Below are 19,943 nucleotides of genomic sequence, written 5' to 3' on the forward strand. Positions count from 1 at the left end.
CAGGTCCAGTATTGGGTTGTGGGTGGACTGCCAGACTAACTCAGGTACTGACCGTCGTGAGGTCAGGTATCTGGTTAGTCTTCCCTGGGAGGGGGAGATGTGTGGCGAAACTAACCTCGCCACGGTGTTTTGGAGGGGGCTGTTTGCCAGCCTCCTGCCCCAGGATTATGGCCCATACTAACTTTGAAGGAGAAGACAGACCGGCCGCACAGCTTAAATCTGTGGATGTATACATTATGGGGATGTGTGGGGTTTTGAGGTGTTTTCTGTGTGTTGGGAAAAATGTGTGTTTTCGGTCTGTGAGTGATTAAGTTAGCCCATTACGTTTGGTAATTGTATTTTGTGGATTGCGTCTTAGACAATACTCATTGTGTTAGTTAATTGCGTCTCAGACAATGCTCATTGTATTTTGTTGATTGCGTTACAGACAGAGGGAAGGGGATTTTGTGTACAATTGCTGGGAAGGTTTGAATACTGTAAATGCATGTGATTGGCTGTTTTTACAAAACCCTGTGGATGGTAACCTTGTTGGAGGATGTGTATAAATCAATGCTTGTGTGTTCAAATAAAGAGAGTTCCTGTTTTCATACCTTCATGAAGTTTTGGCTCATGTTTGGGGGATGGGATAACTGCACTCTTGGGGATTGCTATATCACAATACTCCCCTGAGTATAAGCTCTTGTAAGAGCTTGTTCATGGTTCCTGATCTCTGCATTTAGGAGAGGTTCACCCACTGGAGCCTGGAGCCTTGTTGTAGGTCCAGGGTGGGTAGGAGACGGCGAGACCTTCACCAAGCTTCGGCGGTTCGTGGGGTCTGCAGTGCTGACGGTGTCAAGTGGAGTGCTTGGAGTCCTCTGGAAGCACTAGGAGCATCTATCGACGGAGGTACCCGGTCGGTCCGTTACAAACGGTTTGCTGGAATTACGGAGCTGTATAATGGCAATGTGGATGCGCAGTCAGTGCAGCAAGGTGTAATAGGATTGTTCCTGTTCCCCAGGCTGTGACCTCCCCGACTGAACCCTGTTCTACAGAAATGCTGGGGAATGATTCCTCCCTGTCATTTACCTGAACTTGTAAATCGTTTTTTCAGCACAATGAAGTCTTTCCTCGCACTGTCCCCAGCGCCTTCTGACGTCTCTCCCTGCACTAAGTACACTGGAAAATGGCTGAATCCATGATGGCTGCCGTTATTTATAGGGCTGTGACATCACAGGGCTGGCTGGCTGGCTGCTGATTGGCTGCATGCATGGCATTGTGGGTGATCCCGCCTTCCCAGAGTTCCTTGCTCCATGTCCTCACATGTACAGCAGCCATTTTAGGAAAGAATGCGATTCGTTACCACGAAGCATGAGGAAATTCGGATTCAGTGCAAATCGAATTCGTCAGCTTCGATTCGCTCATCTCTAGCCTAGGACTTACCACTTTGTCCTCTCACCAGCCGAGGTACAAATTGGTGTATGTACTGTAGGTGCTCAGGGGCTCCCCATCATGGCACCTCGCCTCTGGCGGAAGAACAAGTCCCCAAAGAGGAATACATTGTGGGTCAGGAGATAGTGGAGAAGGGTTTCCATTACATTCCAGTGCAGTGACCTCTGACCCGGCCAAACGACATCAGTCCGGCATAAAAAGTGCCCGGTAACAGAACGCAGCGTTATAGCATGCAATGTGAGCACAGTGATGGGCAGAACGCCAGGTGGTGCATAGTACCTGCCTCGGGGGCCCCATAGACACCAGTGTGTTGTGGTATACGGATGGTATATGGCGGACGGCTGGTACTGACTGACGTGTTCTTCTCTCTTCTCAGCTCCTCTGGATAAACCCGTCCTCAGGATTAGATCGGACTCCATGTATGTCGTCAGTGGCACCAATGTGACCCTCCTGTGTGACGCCGGGGGTCAGACTGTGACTACTTACACCTTCTATCGAGACCAGACGCCTATATGCACCGGGCCCAATGTCTCCTGCAGCGGATCATCCCTGGACTTCACCCCGATATCTGAGATTTACAATGGGTCCTACACCTGCCGCAATGAGAACCCGGTCAGCTCCAACCTCAGCGACCCCATCAATGTGACCGTATCATGTAAGAGAAGCCTCCTGAGATGTCTGAGGGTCGCCCTCCCGTCCTTCCATGGTCTCATACAGGGGGAGGACGGGAACATGTTTATCTTAGAAAATAGGTCAAATTATGCAAGAAATTCTAAAGTTGTCAGATACTCCATATCATGTGTGGTAGCCGGAGAGAACCCAAGAGCGAAATGTCTACTGCAGGTGCGGGTATGAGAGAGGAGTAAGATCTGTGTAGGAGTATTGTAGGCGCTCATGCGCACTCTTGTAAGCTCATGTTCCCCTGATCTCATCAGACCCCCGCGGTGCAGACGTCTGTCCTCATTCCATACAAAGAGCAACCATGGCGTGCTCCACCCTGTGCTGTATGTGCGGAGGTATGAGGAAGCATCAGTCCTAGGGGAGACGCCATACACATGGAATCAACAGCAGCCATATACACCCCACACACTGCTATACTGGCTTCATACACTGCCATATACAGTCCACACACTGCTATACTGGCTTCATACACTGCCATATATACACTCCACACACTGCTATACTGGCTTCATACACTCCCATATACACTCCACACACTGCTATACTGGCTTCATACACTGCCATATACACTCCACACACTGCTATACTGGCTTCATACACTCCCATATACACTCCACACACTGCTATACTGGCTTCATACACTGCCATATACACTCCACACACTGCTATACTGGCTTCATACACTGCCATATACACTCCACACACTGCTATACTGGCTTCATACACTGCCATATACACTCCACACACTGCTATACTGGCTTCATACACTGCCATATACAGTCCACACACTGCTATACTGGCTTCATACACTGCCATATATACACTCCACACACTGCTATACTGGCTTCATACACTCCCATATACACTCCACACACTGCTATACTGGCTTCATACACTGCCATATACACTCCACACACTGCTATACTGGCTTCATACACTGCCATATACACTCCACACACTGCCATATACACTGCTACACACTGCCATATACACTCCACACATTGCTATACTGGCTTCATACACTGGCATATACACACTGCTATACTGGCTTCATACACTGCCATATGCACTCCACACACTGCCATATACACTGCTACACACTGCCATATACACTCCACACATTGCTATACTGGCTTCATACACTGCCATATACACTCCACACACTGCTATACTGGCTTCATACACTGCCATATACACTCCACACACTGCTATACTGGCTTCATACACTGCCATATACACTCCACACACTGCTATACTGGCTTCATACACTGCCATATACAATCCACACACTGCTATACTGGCTTCATACACTGCCATATACACTCCACACACTGCCATATACACTGCTACACACTGCCATATACACTCCACATATTGCTATACTGGCTTCATACACTGGCATATACACACTGCTATACTGGCTTCATACACTGCCATATGCACTCCACAAACTGCCATATACACTGCTACACACTGCCATATACACTCCACACATTGCTATACTGGCTTCATACACTGCTATATACACTCCACACACTGCTATACTGGCTTCATACACTGGCATATACACACTGCTATACTGGCTTCATACACTGCCATATACACTCCACACACTGCTATATATACACTCCATACACAGTCCATACACTGACATATACACTCCATACACTGCCATACAGGCTTAATACACTGCCATATATACTCCACACACTGCTATACTGGCTTTATACACTGCCATATACAGTCCATACACTGCTATTTGCACTCCATACACTGCCATATACAGTCCATACACTGCCATATACACTACATACACTGCTATACAGGCATCATACACTGCCATACAGACTCCATATACACTCTATACACTGCAATTCATACTTTATATACTGCTGTGCGTCCTCCATACACTGCCGTACGTCCTCCATACACTGCCGTACGTCCTCCATACACTGCCGTACGTCCTCCATACACTGCCGTACGTCCTCCATACACTGCCGAACGTCCTCCATACACTGCCGTACGTCCTCCATACACTGCCGTACGTCCTCCATACACTGCCGTACGTCCTCCATACACTGCCGAACGTCCTCCATACACTGCCGTACGTCCTCCATACACTGCCGTACAGCCTCCATACACTGACATACGTCCTCCATACACTGCCGTACGTCCTCCATACACTGCCGTACATCCTCCATACACTGCCATACGTCCTCCATACACTGCCGTACGTCCTCCATACACTGCCGTACGTCCTCCATACACTGCCACACATTTTAATACTTTCCTCTGTATTTGCAGTTCGTATATCGGATATATCACTGACGGTGAACACATCAGGAGTGGTTTGGCCGGGATTAGACTCGGTGTCTCTGCGCTGTTCGGCCCGCGGTACAAATGTCAGCTACTCCTGGAGCCTGGACGGGGCGGCCCTGCCTGCGGAGCCACATTACGTGCTAAGTGCAGATAGAAGCGTTCTCACCATCAGCCCGGTGTCTTCTAAGGATAATGGATCCTTCACCTGTACAGCCGCGAACAGTATAAACAACCTGACCAGCCCCGAAGTCCTCCTCCACCTCGGCTGTGAGTAACCCCGACCATGACTCCTCATTACATGTCCTCATATGTCCTGCTTCTCAGGGACTTACCTCACACCACCTCATCTTCTGAGGGGAAGGTGAGTGTAGGCTTCCTGCGGCTCTTCTCCTGTACAGTACATAGATGTGCAAAAATGTCCTGTGTGAACACGATGCTAAAGCCATTGTGCAGATCAGCGATACAGCGGCCGTGGTCTGCTCGGGGGTAGGGATGAGTGAACCTGGATTGTTAGGCCCCTTTTACACGGGCGAGTTTTCCGCGCGGGTGCAATGCGTGAGGTGAACGCATTGCACCCGCACTGAATCCGGACCCATTCATTTCTATGGGGCTGTGCACATGAGCGGTGATTTTCACGCATCACTTGTGCGTTGTGTGAAAATCGCAGCATGCTCTTTATTGTGCATTTTTCACATAGAAGTGAATGGGGCTGCGTGAAAATCGCAAGCACCTGCAAGCAAGTGCGGATGCGGTGCGATTTTCACGCATTGTTGCTAGGAGACTATCGGGATGGGGACCCGATCTTTATTATTTTCCCTTATAAAATGGTTATAAGGCAAAAAAATAGCATTCTTAATACAGAACGCTAAGTAAATTAGAGATGGAGGGGTTAAAAAAATAAAAATTTAATTAAACTCCCCTCATCCACTTGTTCGCGCAGCCCGACTTCTCTTCTTTCTTTTTCTTTGATGACCTGGGAGGAAAAGGACCTTTGGTGACATCATTGTGCTCATCACATGGTCTATCACATGATCCATCACCATGGTGATGGACCATGTGACGGACTGAACTGTCACTCGGGCTGCTGGAGAAGCCTGAGGGCCAGCCTACATCCTACGGACTATGGACCGAGAACTATGGAGATCCCCTAAGACCTTTTGGTGTTACAAGGAACTATGAACCCTGATTTATGTGTGTAATTTATATGCCACATATTTCCTATTGCCCATTAAAAAGACATGGTGTGGATTCAGCAACACAAAAAGGGTTAACTCTGCACTGAGACTCCCACTGATTGTGTTAGTGATGGGATTAAGATAGCTGATTATAGGAGCAGCCGACTTCTAGATGAGTAGATCACCATATGATACACTCAGGAGATAATCTCTTTATTGTGCGTTTTTCACATAGAAGTGAATGGGGCTGCGTGAAAATCGCAAGCATGCACGAGCATCACTGTGCTCATCACATGATCCATCACCATGGTGATGGACCATGTGATGAGCGCAGTAATGTCACCAAAGGTCCTTTTCCTCCCAGGTCATCAAAGAAGAAGACAGAAGAGAAGCCGAGCTGCGCGAAGAAGTGGAAGAGGTGAGTTTAATTATTATATATTTTTTTTAACCCCTACATTTCTAATTTACTTAGCATTTTGTAATAAGAATGCTATTATTTTCCAGTGTAACCATGTTATAAGGGAAAATAATAAAATCTACACAACACCGATCCCAAACCCAAACTTCTGTGAGGAAGTCCGGCTTCGGGTCTGGGTACCAAACATGAAACATGAACATATAGCAGTGTGTGAAACACCTTCCTCAGGTGCGAGTAGGCGACAGAACCTGCAGCAGTATTTGGTCGGGCCTAATGTGGCTCTACGAATGGTGAGGCCTGAACAAGTACAGGAGATAGTAGATTGGGTGGCTGACAGTGGATCCAGTTCCTTCACATTGTCTCCCACCCAGTCTCCTGCTGAAAGACCACAGTTGGCACCTGCAGCCGATGTCCATCAGTATTTCACCTCACCCCCTTGCACATCAGCCAAGCAGTCTGAGCCCCAAGTCATGCAGCAGTCTCTTCTGCTTTTTGATGACTCTGTTAGCAGGGTCTCCCAGGGCCATCCACCTAGCCCTGCCCCAGAAGTGGAAGAGATTGAGTGCACCGATGCCCAACCACTTATCTTTCAAGATCAGTACATGGGAGGACCATCGCAGCACGTCTCGGATGATGACGAAACACAGGTGCCAACTGCTGGGGCTTTCTGCAGTGTGCAGACTGACAAGGAGGGCAGGGGTGAAGACTGGGTGGAAGATGATGTGGAGGACGATGATCCCACATGGAATCAAGGTCATGCGAGGAAGAGGCGGTGGTCCCACAGAGCCAGCAGCACAGCAGAAGAGGGAGCAGGGTGCAAAAGCGGAGCGGCCGTCCTCTAGACAGTACGCCTGCTACTGCCCACCGCAGCAAGGGACCGAGCACACCAAAGACAGCTCCAAGGAGTTCCCTGTCGTGGCAGTTCTTCAGACAATGTGCTGACGACCAGACACGAGTGGTTTGCACGCTGTGCCATCAGAGCCTGAAGCGAGGCATAAACGTTCTCCACCTGAGCGCAACCTGCATGACCAGGCATCTAAGTGCAAAGCACGAGCTGCAGTGGAGAAGACACCTCAAAAACCAAGAAAGGTCTCTGACTCCTCCTGCTTCCTCTTCTGCTGCAGTCTCTGCCTCTTCATCCACCTCTGGAGAGACAGTGCCAGCTGCCCACCCCGCAAACAGAGGATCTGCAGGCAACACCACCACCTGGGTCACCAAGCATCTCCACAATGTCCCACGGAAGCGTTTAACAGTGGAGAGAAAGAGGAAGTACCCACCTGCGATCCCTGGCCATAAATACCAGCATTTCTGAGCTGCTGACCTTTGAAATGCTGTCATTCCATCTGGTGGAGACAGAGAGTTTTAAAAACATCAGGATGGCAGCTGTCCCACGGTACGTGGTTTCCAGCCACCACTAGTTTTCCAGGTGAGCCATCCCTGCCCTGCACGAAGAACTGGTGGAAAAAATCAGGTGTGCTCTGTGCAACGCCATCAGTGGCAAGGTCCACATAACTGGCCGTAAGTACGGGCAGGGACGTTATATCTCCGTAATTGCCCAATGGGTAAATGTAATGGTGGCTGGGCCAGAGGCGGAGAGCGGTAGGTTTCTCGGTGCCTCCTGTTGCCTCGCAGCCAATGCCTCTTCCGCTTCCTCCTCCGCTTCCTCATCCTCTACCGACTCCTCATCCGGTCAGCGTAACCCCTTCACCACCAACTTCAGCACAGCCAGGGGTAAACGACAGCAGGCAGTTTTATAACTTATCTGTTTGGGGGACAAACCCCACACCGCGCAGGAGCTGTGGGCGGGCATGGAACAACAGACCGATGAGTGGTTGGTGCCAGTCAGCCTCAAGCCTGGCCTGGTGGTGTGCGATAATGGGCGAAATCTCGTAGCAGCTCTGGGACTAGCCGGTTTGATGCACATCTCTTGCCTGGCGCATGCGCTGAATTTGGTGGTGCAGAGATTCCTGAAAATGAACAGAACTGGTGGGTAACCTCAAATAAGACTTAACTTTTAATACATCATTAAAATATCCAAAAGGAGGCGAAAAGGTCGCTCGCCACAGTACAGGGCACTTATTACAAATCACTCAATGGTGAAAAAGTACAAAAATGCTATACAGTATGTAGTGCCAACAAACCTAAACGGGCGCAAAGGAGTGCCGCTGCCACACACCGCTGCTACAAGCTTCAAAGAAACTAGAGGGCTGTGCTCGGAGGAAAAAACACTCCATTAGTTTCATCAGGTGGATCCTCTGACGCTGCTGCTAAGCTAAGTTTTGGCTGCTGTTTGCACTTTATCTCTTGACTATTTTGCTTTGTGCACTTTATATATTGACTACTTTGTATTGCTGTACTTTATCTTTATCAAGTGTGAAAGTAGCCTTATATGTGAGGAGTAGCTTCAAGAGGTTGTCCATGTTTTTTCATATTGATGACCAGTCCTCAGGATAGCTCATCGGTATCAGATCGGCGGGGGTCCGACACCCGGCACCCCCCCCCCCCCCGATCAGCTGTTTGAGGAGACAGTGCGCGCTGTGGGCACGTGCCGTCTCCCTTCTCTCTTCCTGCTCTGCTGCTGTATGTCTATGGGACGGCAGCAGTGATCAGCACGCGCCGTCTCCTCAAACAGCTGATTGGCGGGGGTGTCAGACGTCAGGCTGTGTTTTTAGCACATTATTACAAGATTTGGGGCCCCACTTTTGAATTCGCCCAGGGCCACATTTTGTCTAAGACTGGCCCTGCCGGCCGCACCCAGCCATTGTTATACTCCAACGCCTCTCATCTCCTCTTCCGCCTGCACCGCCAGGTCAGCCTCCTCCATTCGGACCTCCACCTCCTGGCTCAAGGTTATTAGGTCTTATATTGGCAGAGTACAGAAACATGGCTAAAGGTCACACATTTTTTAAAAATAAATAAAGAAAAACCCCACAGGAATAGTGTTGGCTTCTTCCTCAGCCTCCTCCACCCTTTTCACCTACACGACACGTCTACAGCCTCCTCAACTTCCTACTCCACTTGGACCTCCACCTTCTGGTTCAAGATTATTATTTTTTATTTGTATGTATTTTATGTTATTTTAAGTCATTTCCCTATCCACATTTGTTTGCAGGGTAACGTTCCTGCTCTTACGCCCACTTTGCTTCCTTTTGCAGCCCTCCAGCCCTTTCTATGACTTATTTACAGCCATTTTTCAGCCCCAAAGTGCAGGTCCCCATTGACTTTAATGGGGTTTGGTGTTCAGAGTCAAGTTCAGTCGAACCTGGATATCCACCGGTCCACTCATCCGTACTCGGGGCCCATCCTGTCCAACCATATGTCTTGGGTGTGCTGCCATAATGTGGAGTCCTGGGGACTGTGTGCTGCCATAATGTGGAGTCCTGGGGACTGTGTGCTGCCATAATGTGGAGTCCTGGGGACTGTGTGCTGCCATAATGTGGAGTCCTGGGGACTGTGTGCTGTCCTAATGTGGAGTCCTGGGGACTGTGTGCTGCCAAATTTTTTTCACAGATTTGTGTAGTTTTGTGACGTGGTTTTCGTCCGGCAGATTTAAACACAATGGGGTCATTTATCAAACTGGTGTAAAGTAGAACTGGCTTAGTTGCCCACAGCAACCAATCAGATTCCTCCTTTCATTTTGGGCAGCTTCTTTGGAAAATAAAAGGTGTAGCTGACAACCATATTGAGTGGACTGCAGTTGTCAGGCTGTGTAGCTGACAACCAGACTGTCATTGTGAGTTGTGCTGGACCTTGAGCACGGTTTTGCTGCACCATCCTGACCTCGATGCCGTACTAGGAGTCTATAGCTCCATTGCTGGAGGTGGGTTTTGAACAGGAGACATCGAGGGTCTGTCCACAGGGGGCTCCATTTACAGCGGAAAAACCCAGAGCAGATGACGTCGTAGATCAGAGGAAAAACCTGTGTAAGTTTCACCTTGATTTCTCACACATTCACCGTATATTTTGCCTTGTGCATTTGCAGTGAAACCAGTGTTGAGGATGGGAGTGGTAGTGGCCCTGATGTAATGTAGTAGCAAGGATATGGAGGCAGGTTGGTTGGTGGTCATTCAGCGCTTAGGTGATACTGGGCTGATGGTTTTTCAGTGATGGGTGGTTTTAGCCGTATTCCCTCACATTACAGCAGTGCCTGCAGAAGCTGAGTATAGCAGGTCACGCTGCTGTCTCTTATCTTCTCAAGGCTTTACTTGAAGCAATTTAATGATGTTCTCCCTGGAGAATCCTCTGTAGGAGTAGGAGCTCTGTAGTCTGTGTCCTCTCCGCTCTGTAGGAGCAGGAGCTCTGTAGTCTGTGTCCTCTCCGCTCTGTAAGAGCAGGAGCTCTGTAGTCTGTGTCCTCTCCGCTCTGCAGGAGCAGGAGCTCTGTAGTCTGTGTCCTCTCCGCAGGAGCAGGGGCTCTGTAGTCTGTGTCCTCTCCGCCCTGTAGGATCAGGAGCTCTGTAGTCTGTGTCCTCTCTGCTCTGTAGGAGCAGGAGCTCTGTAGTCTGTGTCCTCTCCGCTCTGTAAGAGCAGGAGCTCTGTAGTCTGTGTTCTCTCCGCTCTGTAGGAGCAGGAGCTCTGTAGTCTGTGTCCTCTCCGCTCTGTAGGAGCAGGAGCTCTGTAGTCTGTGTCCTCTCCGCTCTGTAGGAATATGAGCTCTATAGTCTGTGTTCTCTCCGCTCTGTAGGAGCAGGAGCTCTGTAGTCTGTGTCCTCTCCGCTCTGTAGGAGCAGGAGCTCTGTAGTCTGTGTCCTCTCTGCTCTGTAGGAGCAGGAGCTCTAGTCTGTGTCCTTTCCGCTCTGTAGTCTGTGTTCTCTCTGCTCGTTAGGAGCAGGAGCTCTGTAGTCTGTGTCCGCTACGCTCTGTAGGAGCAGGAGCTCTGTAGTTTGTGTCCTCTCCGCTTTGAAGAAGCAGGAGCTTTGTAGTCTGTGTTCTCTCCGCTCTGTAGGATCAGGAGCTCTGTAGTCTGTGTCCTCTCTGCTCTGTAGGAGCAGGAGCTCTGTAGTCTGTGTCCTCTCCGCTCTGTAGGAGCAGGAGCTCTGTAGTCTGTGTCCTCTCTGCTCTGTAGGAGCAGGAGCTCTGTAGTCTGTGTCCTCTCTGCTCTGTAGGAGCAGGAGCTCTGTAGTCTGTGTCCTCTCTGCTCTGTAGTCTGTGTTCTCTCCGCTCTGTAGGATCAGGAGCTCTGTAGTCTGTGTTCTCTCAGCTCTGTAGGAGCAGGAGCTCTGTAGTCTGTGTCCTCTCCGCTCTGTAGTCTGTGTCCTCTCCGCTCTGTAGGAATATGAGCTCTGTAGTCTGTGTCCTCTCCGCTCTGTAGGAGTAGGAGCTCTGTAGTCTGTGTCCTCTCTGCTTTGTAGGAGCAGGAGCTCTAGTCTGTGTCCTCTCCGCTCTGTAGTCTGTGTTCTCTCTGCTCGGTAGGAGCAGGAGCTCTGTAGTCTTTGTCCGCTATGCTCTGTAGGAGCAGGAGCTCTGTAGTCTGTGTCCTCTCCGCTTTGTAGAAGCAGGAGCTTTGTAGTCTGTGTTCTCTCCGCTCTGTAGGAGCAGGAGCTCTGTAGTTTGTGTCCTCTCCGCTCTGTAGGAGCAGGAGCTCTGTAGTCTGTGTCCTCTCTGCTCTGTAGGAGCAGGAGCTCTGTAGTCTGTGTCCTCTCCGACCTGTAAGAGCAGGAGCTCTGTAGTCTGTGTTCTCTCCGCTCTGTAGGAGCAGGAGCTCTGTAGTCTGTGTCCTCTCCGCTCTGTAGGAATATGAGCTCTGTAGTCTGTGTTCTCTCCGCTCTGTAGGAGCAGGAGCTCTGTAGTCTGTGTCCTCTCCGCTCTGTAGGAGCAGGAGCTCTGTAGTCTGTGTCCTCTCTGCTCTGTAGGAGCAGGAGCTCTAGTCTGTGTCCTTTCCGCTCTGTAGTCTGTGTTCTCTCTGCTCGTTAGGAGCAGGAGCTCTGTAGTCTGTGTCCGCTATGCTCTGTAGGAGCAGGAGCTCTGTAGTTTGTGTCCTCTCCGCTTTGTAGAAGCAGGAGCTTTGTAGTCTGTGTTCTCTCCGCTCTGTAGGATCAGGAGCTCTGTAGTCTGTGTCCTCTCTGCTCTGTAGGAGCAGGAGCTTTGTAGTCTGTGTCCTCTCCGCTCTGTAGGAGCAGGAGCTCTGTAGTCTGTGTCCTCTCTGCTCGGTAGGAGCAGGAGCTCTGTAGTCTTTGTCCGCTACGCTCTGTAGGAGCAGGAGCTCTGTAGTCTGTGTCCTCTCCGCTTTGTAGAAGCAGGAGCTTTGTAGTCTGTGTTCTCTCCGCTCTGTAGGAGCAGGAGCTCTGTAGTTTGTGTCCTCTCTGCTCTGTAGGAGCAGGAGCTCTGTAGTCTGTGTCCTCTCTGCTCTGTAGGAGCAGGAGCTCTGTAGTCTGTGTTCTCTCTGCTCTGTAGGATCAGGAGCTCTGTAGTCTGTGTTCTCTCAGCTCTGTAGGAGCAGGAGCTCTGTAGTCTGTGTCCTCTCCGCTCTGTAGTCTGTGTCCTCTCCGCTCTGTAGGAATATGAGCTCTGTAGTCTGTGTCCTCTCCGCTCTGTAGGAGCAGGAGCTCTGTAGTCTGTGTACTCTCTGCTCTGTAGGAGCAGGAGCTCTAGTCTGTGTCCTCTCCGCTCTGTAGTCTGTGTTCTCTCTGCTCGGTAGGAGCAGGAGCTCTGTAGTCTTTGTCCGCTACGCTCTGTAGGAGCAGGAGCTCTGTAGTCTGTGTCCTCTCCGCTTTGTAGAAGCAGGAGCTTTGTAGTCTGTGTTCTCTCCGCTCTGTAGGAGCAGGAGCTCTGTAGTCTGTGTCCTCTCCGCTCTGTAGGAGCAGGAGCTCTGTAGTCTGTGTCCTCTCCGCTCTGTAGGAGCAGGAGCTCTGTAGTTTGTGTCCTCTCCGCTCTGTAGGAGCAGGGGCTCTGTAGTCTGTGTCCTCTCCGCCCTGTAGGATCAGGAGCTCTGTAGTCTGTGTCCTCTCTGCTCTGTAGGAGCAGGAGCTCTGTAGTCTGTGTCCTCTCCGCTCTGTAAGAGCAGGAGCTCTGTAGTCTGTGTTCTCTCCGCTCTGTAGGAGCAGGAGCTCTGTAGTCTGTGTCCTCTCCGCTCTGTAGGAGCAGGAGCTCTGTAGTCTGTGTCCTCTCCGCTCTGTAGGAATATGAGCTCTGTAGTCTGTGTTCTCTCCGCTCTGTAGGAGCAGGAGCTCTGTAGTCTGTGTCCTCTCCGCTCTGTAGGAGCAGGAGCTCTGTAGTCTGTGTCCTCTCTGCTCTGTAGGAGCAGGAGCTCTAGTCTGTGTCCTCTCCGCTCTGTAGTCTGTGTTCTCTCTGCTCGTTAGGAGCAGGAGCTCTGTAGTCTGTGTCCGCTACGCTCTGTAGGAGCAGGAGCTCTGTAGTTTGTGTCCTCTCCGCTTTGTAGAAGCATGAGCTTTGTAGTCTGTGTTCTCTCCGCTCTGTAGGATCAGGAGCTCTGTAGTCTGTGTCCTCTCTGCTCTGTAGGAGCAGGAGCTCTGTAGTCTGTGTCCTCTCTGCTCTGTAGGAGCAGGAGCTCTGTAGTCTGTGTTCTCTCCGCTCTGTAGGATCAGGAGCTCTGTAGTCTGTGTTCTCTCAGCTCTGTAGGAGCAGGAGCTCTGTAGTCTGTGTCCTCTCCGCTCTGTAGTCTGTGTCCTCTCCGCTCTGTAGGAATATGAGCTCTGTAGTCTGTGTCCTCTCCGCTCTGTAGGAGCAGGAGCTCTGTAGTCTGTGTCCTCTCTGCTCTGTAGGAGCAGGAGCTCTAGTCTGTGTCCTCTCCGCTCTGTAGTCTGTGTTCTCTCTGCTCGTTAGGAGCAGGAGCTCTGTAGTCTGTGTCCGCTACGCTCTGTAGGAGCAGGAGCTCTGTAGTTTGTGTCCTCTCCGCTTTGTAGAAGCAGGAGCTTTGTAGTCTGTGTTCTCTCCGCTCTGTAGGATCAGGAGCTCTGTAGTCTGTGTCCTCTCTGCTCTGTAGGAGCAGGAGCTCTGTAGTCTGTGTCCTCTCTGCTCTGTAGGAGCAGGAGCTCTGTAGTCTGTGTCCTCTCTGCTCTGTAGGAGCAGGAGCTCTGTAGTCTGTGTCCTCTCTGCTCTGTAGGAGCAGGAGCTCTGTAGTCTGTGTCCTCTCCGCTCTGTAGGAGCAGGAGCTCTGTAGTCTGTGTTCTCTCCGCTCTGTAGGAGCAGGAGCTCTGTAGTCTGTGTTCTCTCAGCTCTGTAGGAGCAGGAGCTCTGTAGTCTGTGTCCTCTCCGCTCTGTAGTCTGTGTCCTCTCCGCTCTGTAGGAATATGAGCTCTGTAGTCTGTGTCCTCTCCGCTCTGTAGGAGCAGGAGCTCTGTAGTCTGTGTCCTCTCTGCTCTGTAGGAGCAGGAGCTCTAGTCTGTGTCCTCTCCGCTCTGTAGTCTGTGTTCTCTCTGCTCGGTAGGAGCAGGAGCTCTGTAGTCTTTGTCCGCTACGCTCTGTAGGAGCAGGAGCTCTGTAGTCTGTGTCCTCTCCGCTTTGTAGTCTGTGTTCTCTCCGCTCTGTAGGAGCAGGAGCTCTGTAGTTTGTGTCCTCTCCGCTCTGTAGGAGCAGGAGCTCTGTAGTCTGTGTCCTCTCTGCTCTGTAGGAGCAGGAGCTCTGTAGTCTGTGTCCTCTCTGCTCTGTAGGAGCAGGAGCTCTGTAGTCTGTGTCCTCTCTGCTCTGTAGGAGCAGGAGCTCTGTAGTCTGTGTCCTCTCCGCTCTACAGGAGCAGGAGCTCTGTAGTCTGTGTTCTCTCCGCTCTGTAGGAGCAGGAGCTCTGTAGTCTGTGTCCTCTCCGCTCTGTAGGAGCAGGAGCTCTGTAGTCTGTGTCCTCTCCGCTCTGTAGCAGCAGGAGCTCTGTAGTCTGTGTCCTCTCCACTCTGTAGCGCCACAGTAACTTCCCCTCCTGGCAGGAAGCTGGTCCAGCACACTCCTCCCGAGAGGAGTGGAACAGGGGGTTAATTCTGCTCCTGCCAACCTTTGCCATACCTTCCTTGCTGGTAGTAATAGCCGGGAGACAAGCAGTGAAATACAATGCATAAGAATGAACAATCTGGAGCCTTCCTGGTCTGGAGAACTACACGCTGCATGGACTCGGGGGGAGGGGGGGATTTAGCAAACACCTCATAGGTCGGGTTACAATGAGGTTTTCAGTGTGAATGTTCCCTGAGGCCGGCTTCATACACAGCAGCTGTGAAAATTGTCAGGTTTTTCATGGTCATTTTATTGGTCTTTTTGAGATTTCTCTCGGCCATGAATGCTGCGCAGGATGTTACAGTAATGGTTATGGTAAAGTATTAAATGCTTTGCGTTGTTTTTCACAGCGTGTTCTGGAAATGTATTTTTTCTGGAGATTTTCTCATAAGCTTCTTTACAACTTAAAAAAAAAACACTAGAAAATGCCTGGACAAAATAACTGTAAGTACAAAAAACTCCACTAAATCCTCTTGTAAAAATCCCATAAAGATGTTATATTTGAACACGGCCGGAGTTTTCCAGGTGTTTTTTACACGGTTAAGATGGTTTTTAAAAAGAAAAGAAAAGACCCTCCCCGATGCCAGCAGGTGCCCTTCTGATGCTGCTCCAGTCCCACAGATCTCAACTTCCTGAACTGGGGATTGATTGAAATGGCTTGGACCGCTCAGCCAATCACTGCAGCAGCGATTCCCGCTCAAGAATTGATTGGCTGAGCCAGACAGCCATCTCACGTCAGTCGCAGCATGTTGTGGTGAGACACCATAGACTATCATTATAAAAAGTGTCGCCTGACATTGGTGCGACATGCTCGTCACAGTGTAGCCCTAGCCTCAGAGGATTTGTCTGCCCTTCAGACACATTTGTATATTTCTGTATCCTCAAAGAACTATTATTATTCCTCCTGGAAACATATGAATTTATTGATAGCTATGCAGTACCATTGTCCTTGTCAGTGGGGCGTGTCCCTATACAGCCTGATATTGACCGGGCATCCAGTAGTCACATCGCCGAGCCTCAGGACACATAGGGTGATGCGTCGGGGGAATGTAACGTCTACGTCCACCCTGAGATCCTGGTCATGTATTAGGCTTTGATCATATGATGACTTCTGGGTTCTCCTGGATGTGTTTTTGGTGCTCATCTCTGCTGATCATCATAGAAGTTCCTGATAGGGCAATGTTTCCTTCTGGGTGATATGAAGATGGTGCTCGGGCGAGGTAGCCATTAACGAGCCACCCTCTGACAGTGAATCAGATGTCGATATCACATCTGATCAGTCTTCCCTAGTCACTTCAAAAGTGAAGGCTGTGGAGATATCAGAATCTGAGCCCCATCACATCCCATTGCAGTGGCCGGGTTTGTGATGTCCCCAGTGCTACTCGGGGTACCCTGAATACCACCGAGGTGTCACCATGTATTGCAGCTCTCCAGAAGGGATGGTAAGACGTGGTGCACCCTAATGGAAAATAAGTCCAGAGAGTCAGGGTGTTCAGTGACCCGGGTGCTTCTTTACTGGAGAAATTCAGGTACAAAACAATACAGGCGAGGCACAGGGCTGGCTTCTCTAGTCTCCTCCCTGAGACGAGGCATAGGGCTGGCTTCTCCAGTCTCCTCTCTGAGACGAGGCATAGGGCCGGCTTCTCTAGTCTCCCTGAGACGAGGCATAGGGCCGGCTTCTCTAGTCTCCTCCCTGAGATGAGGCATAGGGCTGGCTTCTTCAGTCTCCTCCCTGGCAGAAGAAGGGTTTGATGCTGAGGAAAGGCCTGAACTAGCTGCCCCTCTCTCTCAGAAGGCTGGTACCCTGGACAAAGGCTGATGGCCCAGGTTCTACGGTTCAGCATCCCTGTCTCAGCGTCTTACCCTGGTCACTCAATAGTCCGGCAGAGTCTCTTCAAAGCACTGATCCCTAACAGGGGCTCTAACTGCTCTCCTTATATACCATTTGTAGTTAGACTGGAACCTTCTAGTGGGAGGGATGGAGTGGAGAAGCTCAGCACAAACAGATACAATGTTACACTTTCCATCTCTCATAGACTTACATTAGAGCTTTAATGATACTCAATGGCAATGAAGCAGCAGTTTTTCCAGACAGAAAAAAAGTTTCCAGACATAACAGAGATAAACCAGACATTCAAAAGGTCGGTCTGTCTGGTTTTGCTGGTAAATAGAGTTGAGGGAACACCTGGATGTTCGGGTTCGAGAAGTTCGGCCGAACTTCCCGGAAATGTTCGGGTTCGGGATCCGAACCCGACCTGAACTTCGTCCTGAACCTGAACCCCATTGAAGTCAATGGGGACCGAACTTTTGGGCACTAAAAAGGCTGTAAAACAGCCCAGGAAAGAGCTAGAGGGCTGCAAAATGTAGGTAAATCCCCTGCAAACAATTGTGGATAGGGAAATGAATTAAAATTAAAATTAAAAAAATAAAAATGACCCAATATCAATTGGACAGAGGTCCCATAGCAGAGAATCTGGCTTCACGTCAGCAGAGAATCAGTCTCTTCATGTCATAGCAGAGAATCTGGCCTTATGTCAGCGCAGAATCTGGCTTCACGTCACCCACCACTGGAACAGGCCACTGTCACATATTTAGGCCCCGGCACCCAGACAGAGGAGAGAGGTCCCGTAACAGAGAATCTGGCCTTATGTCAGCGCAGAATCTGTCTTTATGTCATAGCAGAGAATCAGGCTTCACGTCACCCACCACTGGAACAGGCCACTGTCACACATTTAGGCCCAGGCACCCAGGCAGAGGAGAGAGGTCCCGTAACAGAGAATCTGGCCTTATGTCAGCGCAGAATCTGTATTCATGTCATAGCAGAGAATCAGGCTTCACGTCACCCACCACTGGAACAGGCCACTGTCACACATTTAGGCCCCGGCACCCAGACAGAGGAGAGAGGTCCCGTAACAGAGAATCTGGCCTTATGTCAGCGCAGAATCTGTCTTTATGTCATAGCAGAGAATCAGGCTTCACGTCACCCACCACTGGAACAGGCCACTGTCACACATTTAGGCCCCGGCACCCAGGCAGAGGAGAGAGGTCCCGTAACAGAGAATCTGGCCTTATGTCAGCGCAGAATCTGTATTCATGTCATAGCAGAGAATCAGGCTTCACGTCACCCACCACTGGAACAGGCCACTGTCACACATTTAGGCCCCGGCACCCAGGCAGAGGAGAGAGGTCCCGTAACAGAGAATCTGGCCTGATGTCAGCACAGAATCTGTCTTCATGTCATAGCAGAGAATCAGGCTTCACGTCACCCACCACTGGAGCAGGCCACTGTCACACATTTAGGCCCCGGCACCAGGGCCGATCCTAGGGTCACAGGCGCCTGGGTGCAGAAATATTTCTGGCGCCCCCACATGGGCGTGGTTATCTTACTAACTCCTCCCCTTTACAATGTTTCTATGGCCCTGGACCTGGACCTTAACTCTTTGCTTGATGTTGATGCATCAGTGCAAAGGGAATCTTGACCACTGCTTAATGAAGACTGTGGCTGTAAGAAGCTTGTAATAGAAGAAGTAATTTTTTTCAAAGCTTCTTCCTTTCTTTTTCGGCGTTGCTTGTATTGACATCCTGATAACTTTGTTTTTTTGCTAGACATCTAAGGGGAAAAGCAAATGTATACTACACTGATCAGCCACAACATTAAAACCACTGACAGGTGAAGTGAATAGCATTGATTATATTATTACAATGACACATGTCAAGGGGCGGGATATATTAGGCAACTACAATGGGGTCTAATGGATCCTGGAGGGGGGGCTCTCTAACAGAGGCCCTCTTTGTGACCTGAATTTTGATGGGCACAGTGGCTGCATTTTGACGGGCACAGTGGCTGCGTTTGGACGGGCACAGTGGCTGCGTTTGGACGGGCACAGTGGCTGCGTTTGACGGGCACAGTGGCTGCGTTTGACGGGCACAGTGGCTGCGTTTGGACGGGCACAGTGGCTGCGTTTGACAGGCACAGCACAGTGGCTGTGTTTTTATGGCCACAGTATGTGTTTTGATGGGCACAATAGCTGCATTTTAATGGGCACAGTAGCTGCATTTTGATGGGCACAGTGGCTGCATGTTGATGGGCACAGTGGCTGCAGTTTGATGGGCACAATGGTTGCATTTAATGGCACACAGTAACAGTATTACTTACACACAGGGTGCAGCCAGGGAAGCCAGCCAGGTCAGGTGCAGTCAGCACCCACTTCGCAAGGCACTGCAGCAGCCAGCAGGCAGATGATCAGATCGATGGCACGCCACTCAGTCTGTCTAGCCAGACCAGGCAGAAGGCATTCAAGGCACTGGGCAGGCTCAATCAGCTCAGCTGAATCAGGCAGCAGCAGCTTTAAAATGCTCCGCTGTCCGCTCGCTCCAGTCCCTCCTCTGCCTCCTAGCTACCACGCTGTCTGAAGATGGCAGAGGTGGGTGGAGCCGAGCGGAGCTATATGATCTCCAGCCGCAGAGGCGGCGCGCCGCGGGCTCTGACGTCACGTCGTCACTGACATCCCGCTCGGCTCGCAGATTCCTCGGCGAATCGGTGGCTCGGCTGCTCGGCTTAAAAAAAAAAAAAGTAAAAGAAAAAAAAGTCCCGGCGGCTCGCTCGGCGCCTTTCGGGTGACAGCGCTGGGGTGCGGGGCACCCACTGCACCCCGTGTAGGATCGGCCCTGCCCGGCACCCAGACAGAGGAGAGCGGTCCCGTAACAGAGAATCTGGCCTTATGTCAGCGCAGAATCTGTCTTCATGTCATAGCAGAGAATCAGGCTTCACGTCACCCACCACTGGAACAGGCCACTGTCACATATTTAGGCCCCGGCACCCAGACAGAGGAGAGGTTCATTCAACTTTGGGTTGCCCCGCAATATAATGGTAAAATGAAATTAAAAATAGTATTGAATGAGGAAGTGCCCTGGAGTAGAATAATATATGGTTAAGGGGAGGTAGTTAATATCTAATCTGCACAAGGGATGGACAGGTCCTGTGGG

General features: G+C 50.5%; 1 protein-coding gene across 1 annotated transcript in view; it reads left to right on the top strand.

The window, feature by feature from the left end:
* The window catches only part of LOC120986769, a 33,577-nt gene extending 28,837 nt beyond the window's left edge, over window positions 1–4,740 (top strand). Inside the window, exons 3-4 of the mRNA XM_040415476.1 lie at window positions 1,805–2,083; window positions 4,414–4,740. Of these exons, the coding sequence (XP_040271410.1) occupies window positions 1,805–2,083; window positions 4,414–4,703 (569 nt within the window). The 3' untranslated portion in view covers window positions 4,704–4,740. The remainder of the gene's footprint in view (window positions 1–1,804; window positions 2,084–4,413) is intronic.
* Window positions 4,741–19,943: the final 15,203 nt, after the last annotated feature.

This window comes from Bufo bufo, chromosome 1 (genome assembly GCF_905171765.1).
Source record: "Bufo bufo chromosome 1, aBufBuf1.1, whole genome shotgun sequence".
NCBI lineage: Eukaryota > Metazoa > Chordata > Amphibia > Anura > Bufonidae > Bufo > Bufo bufo.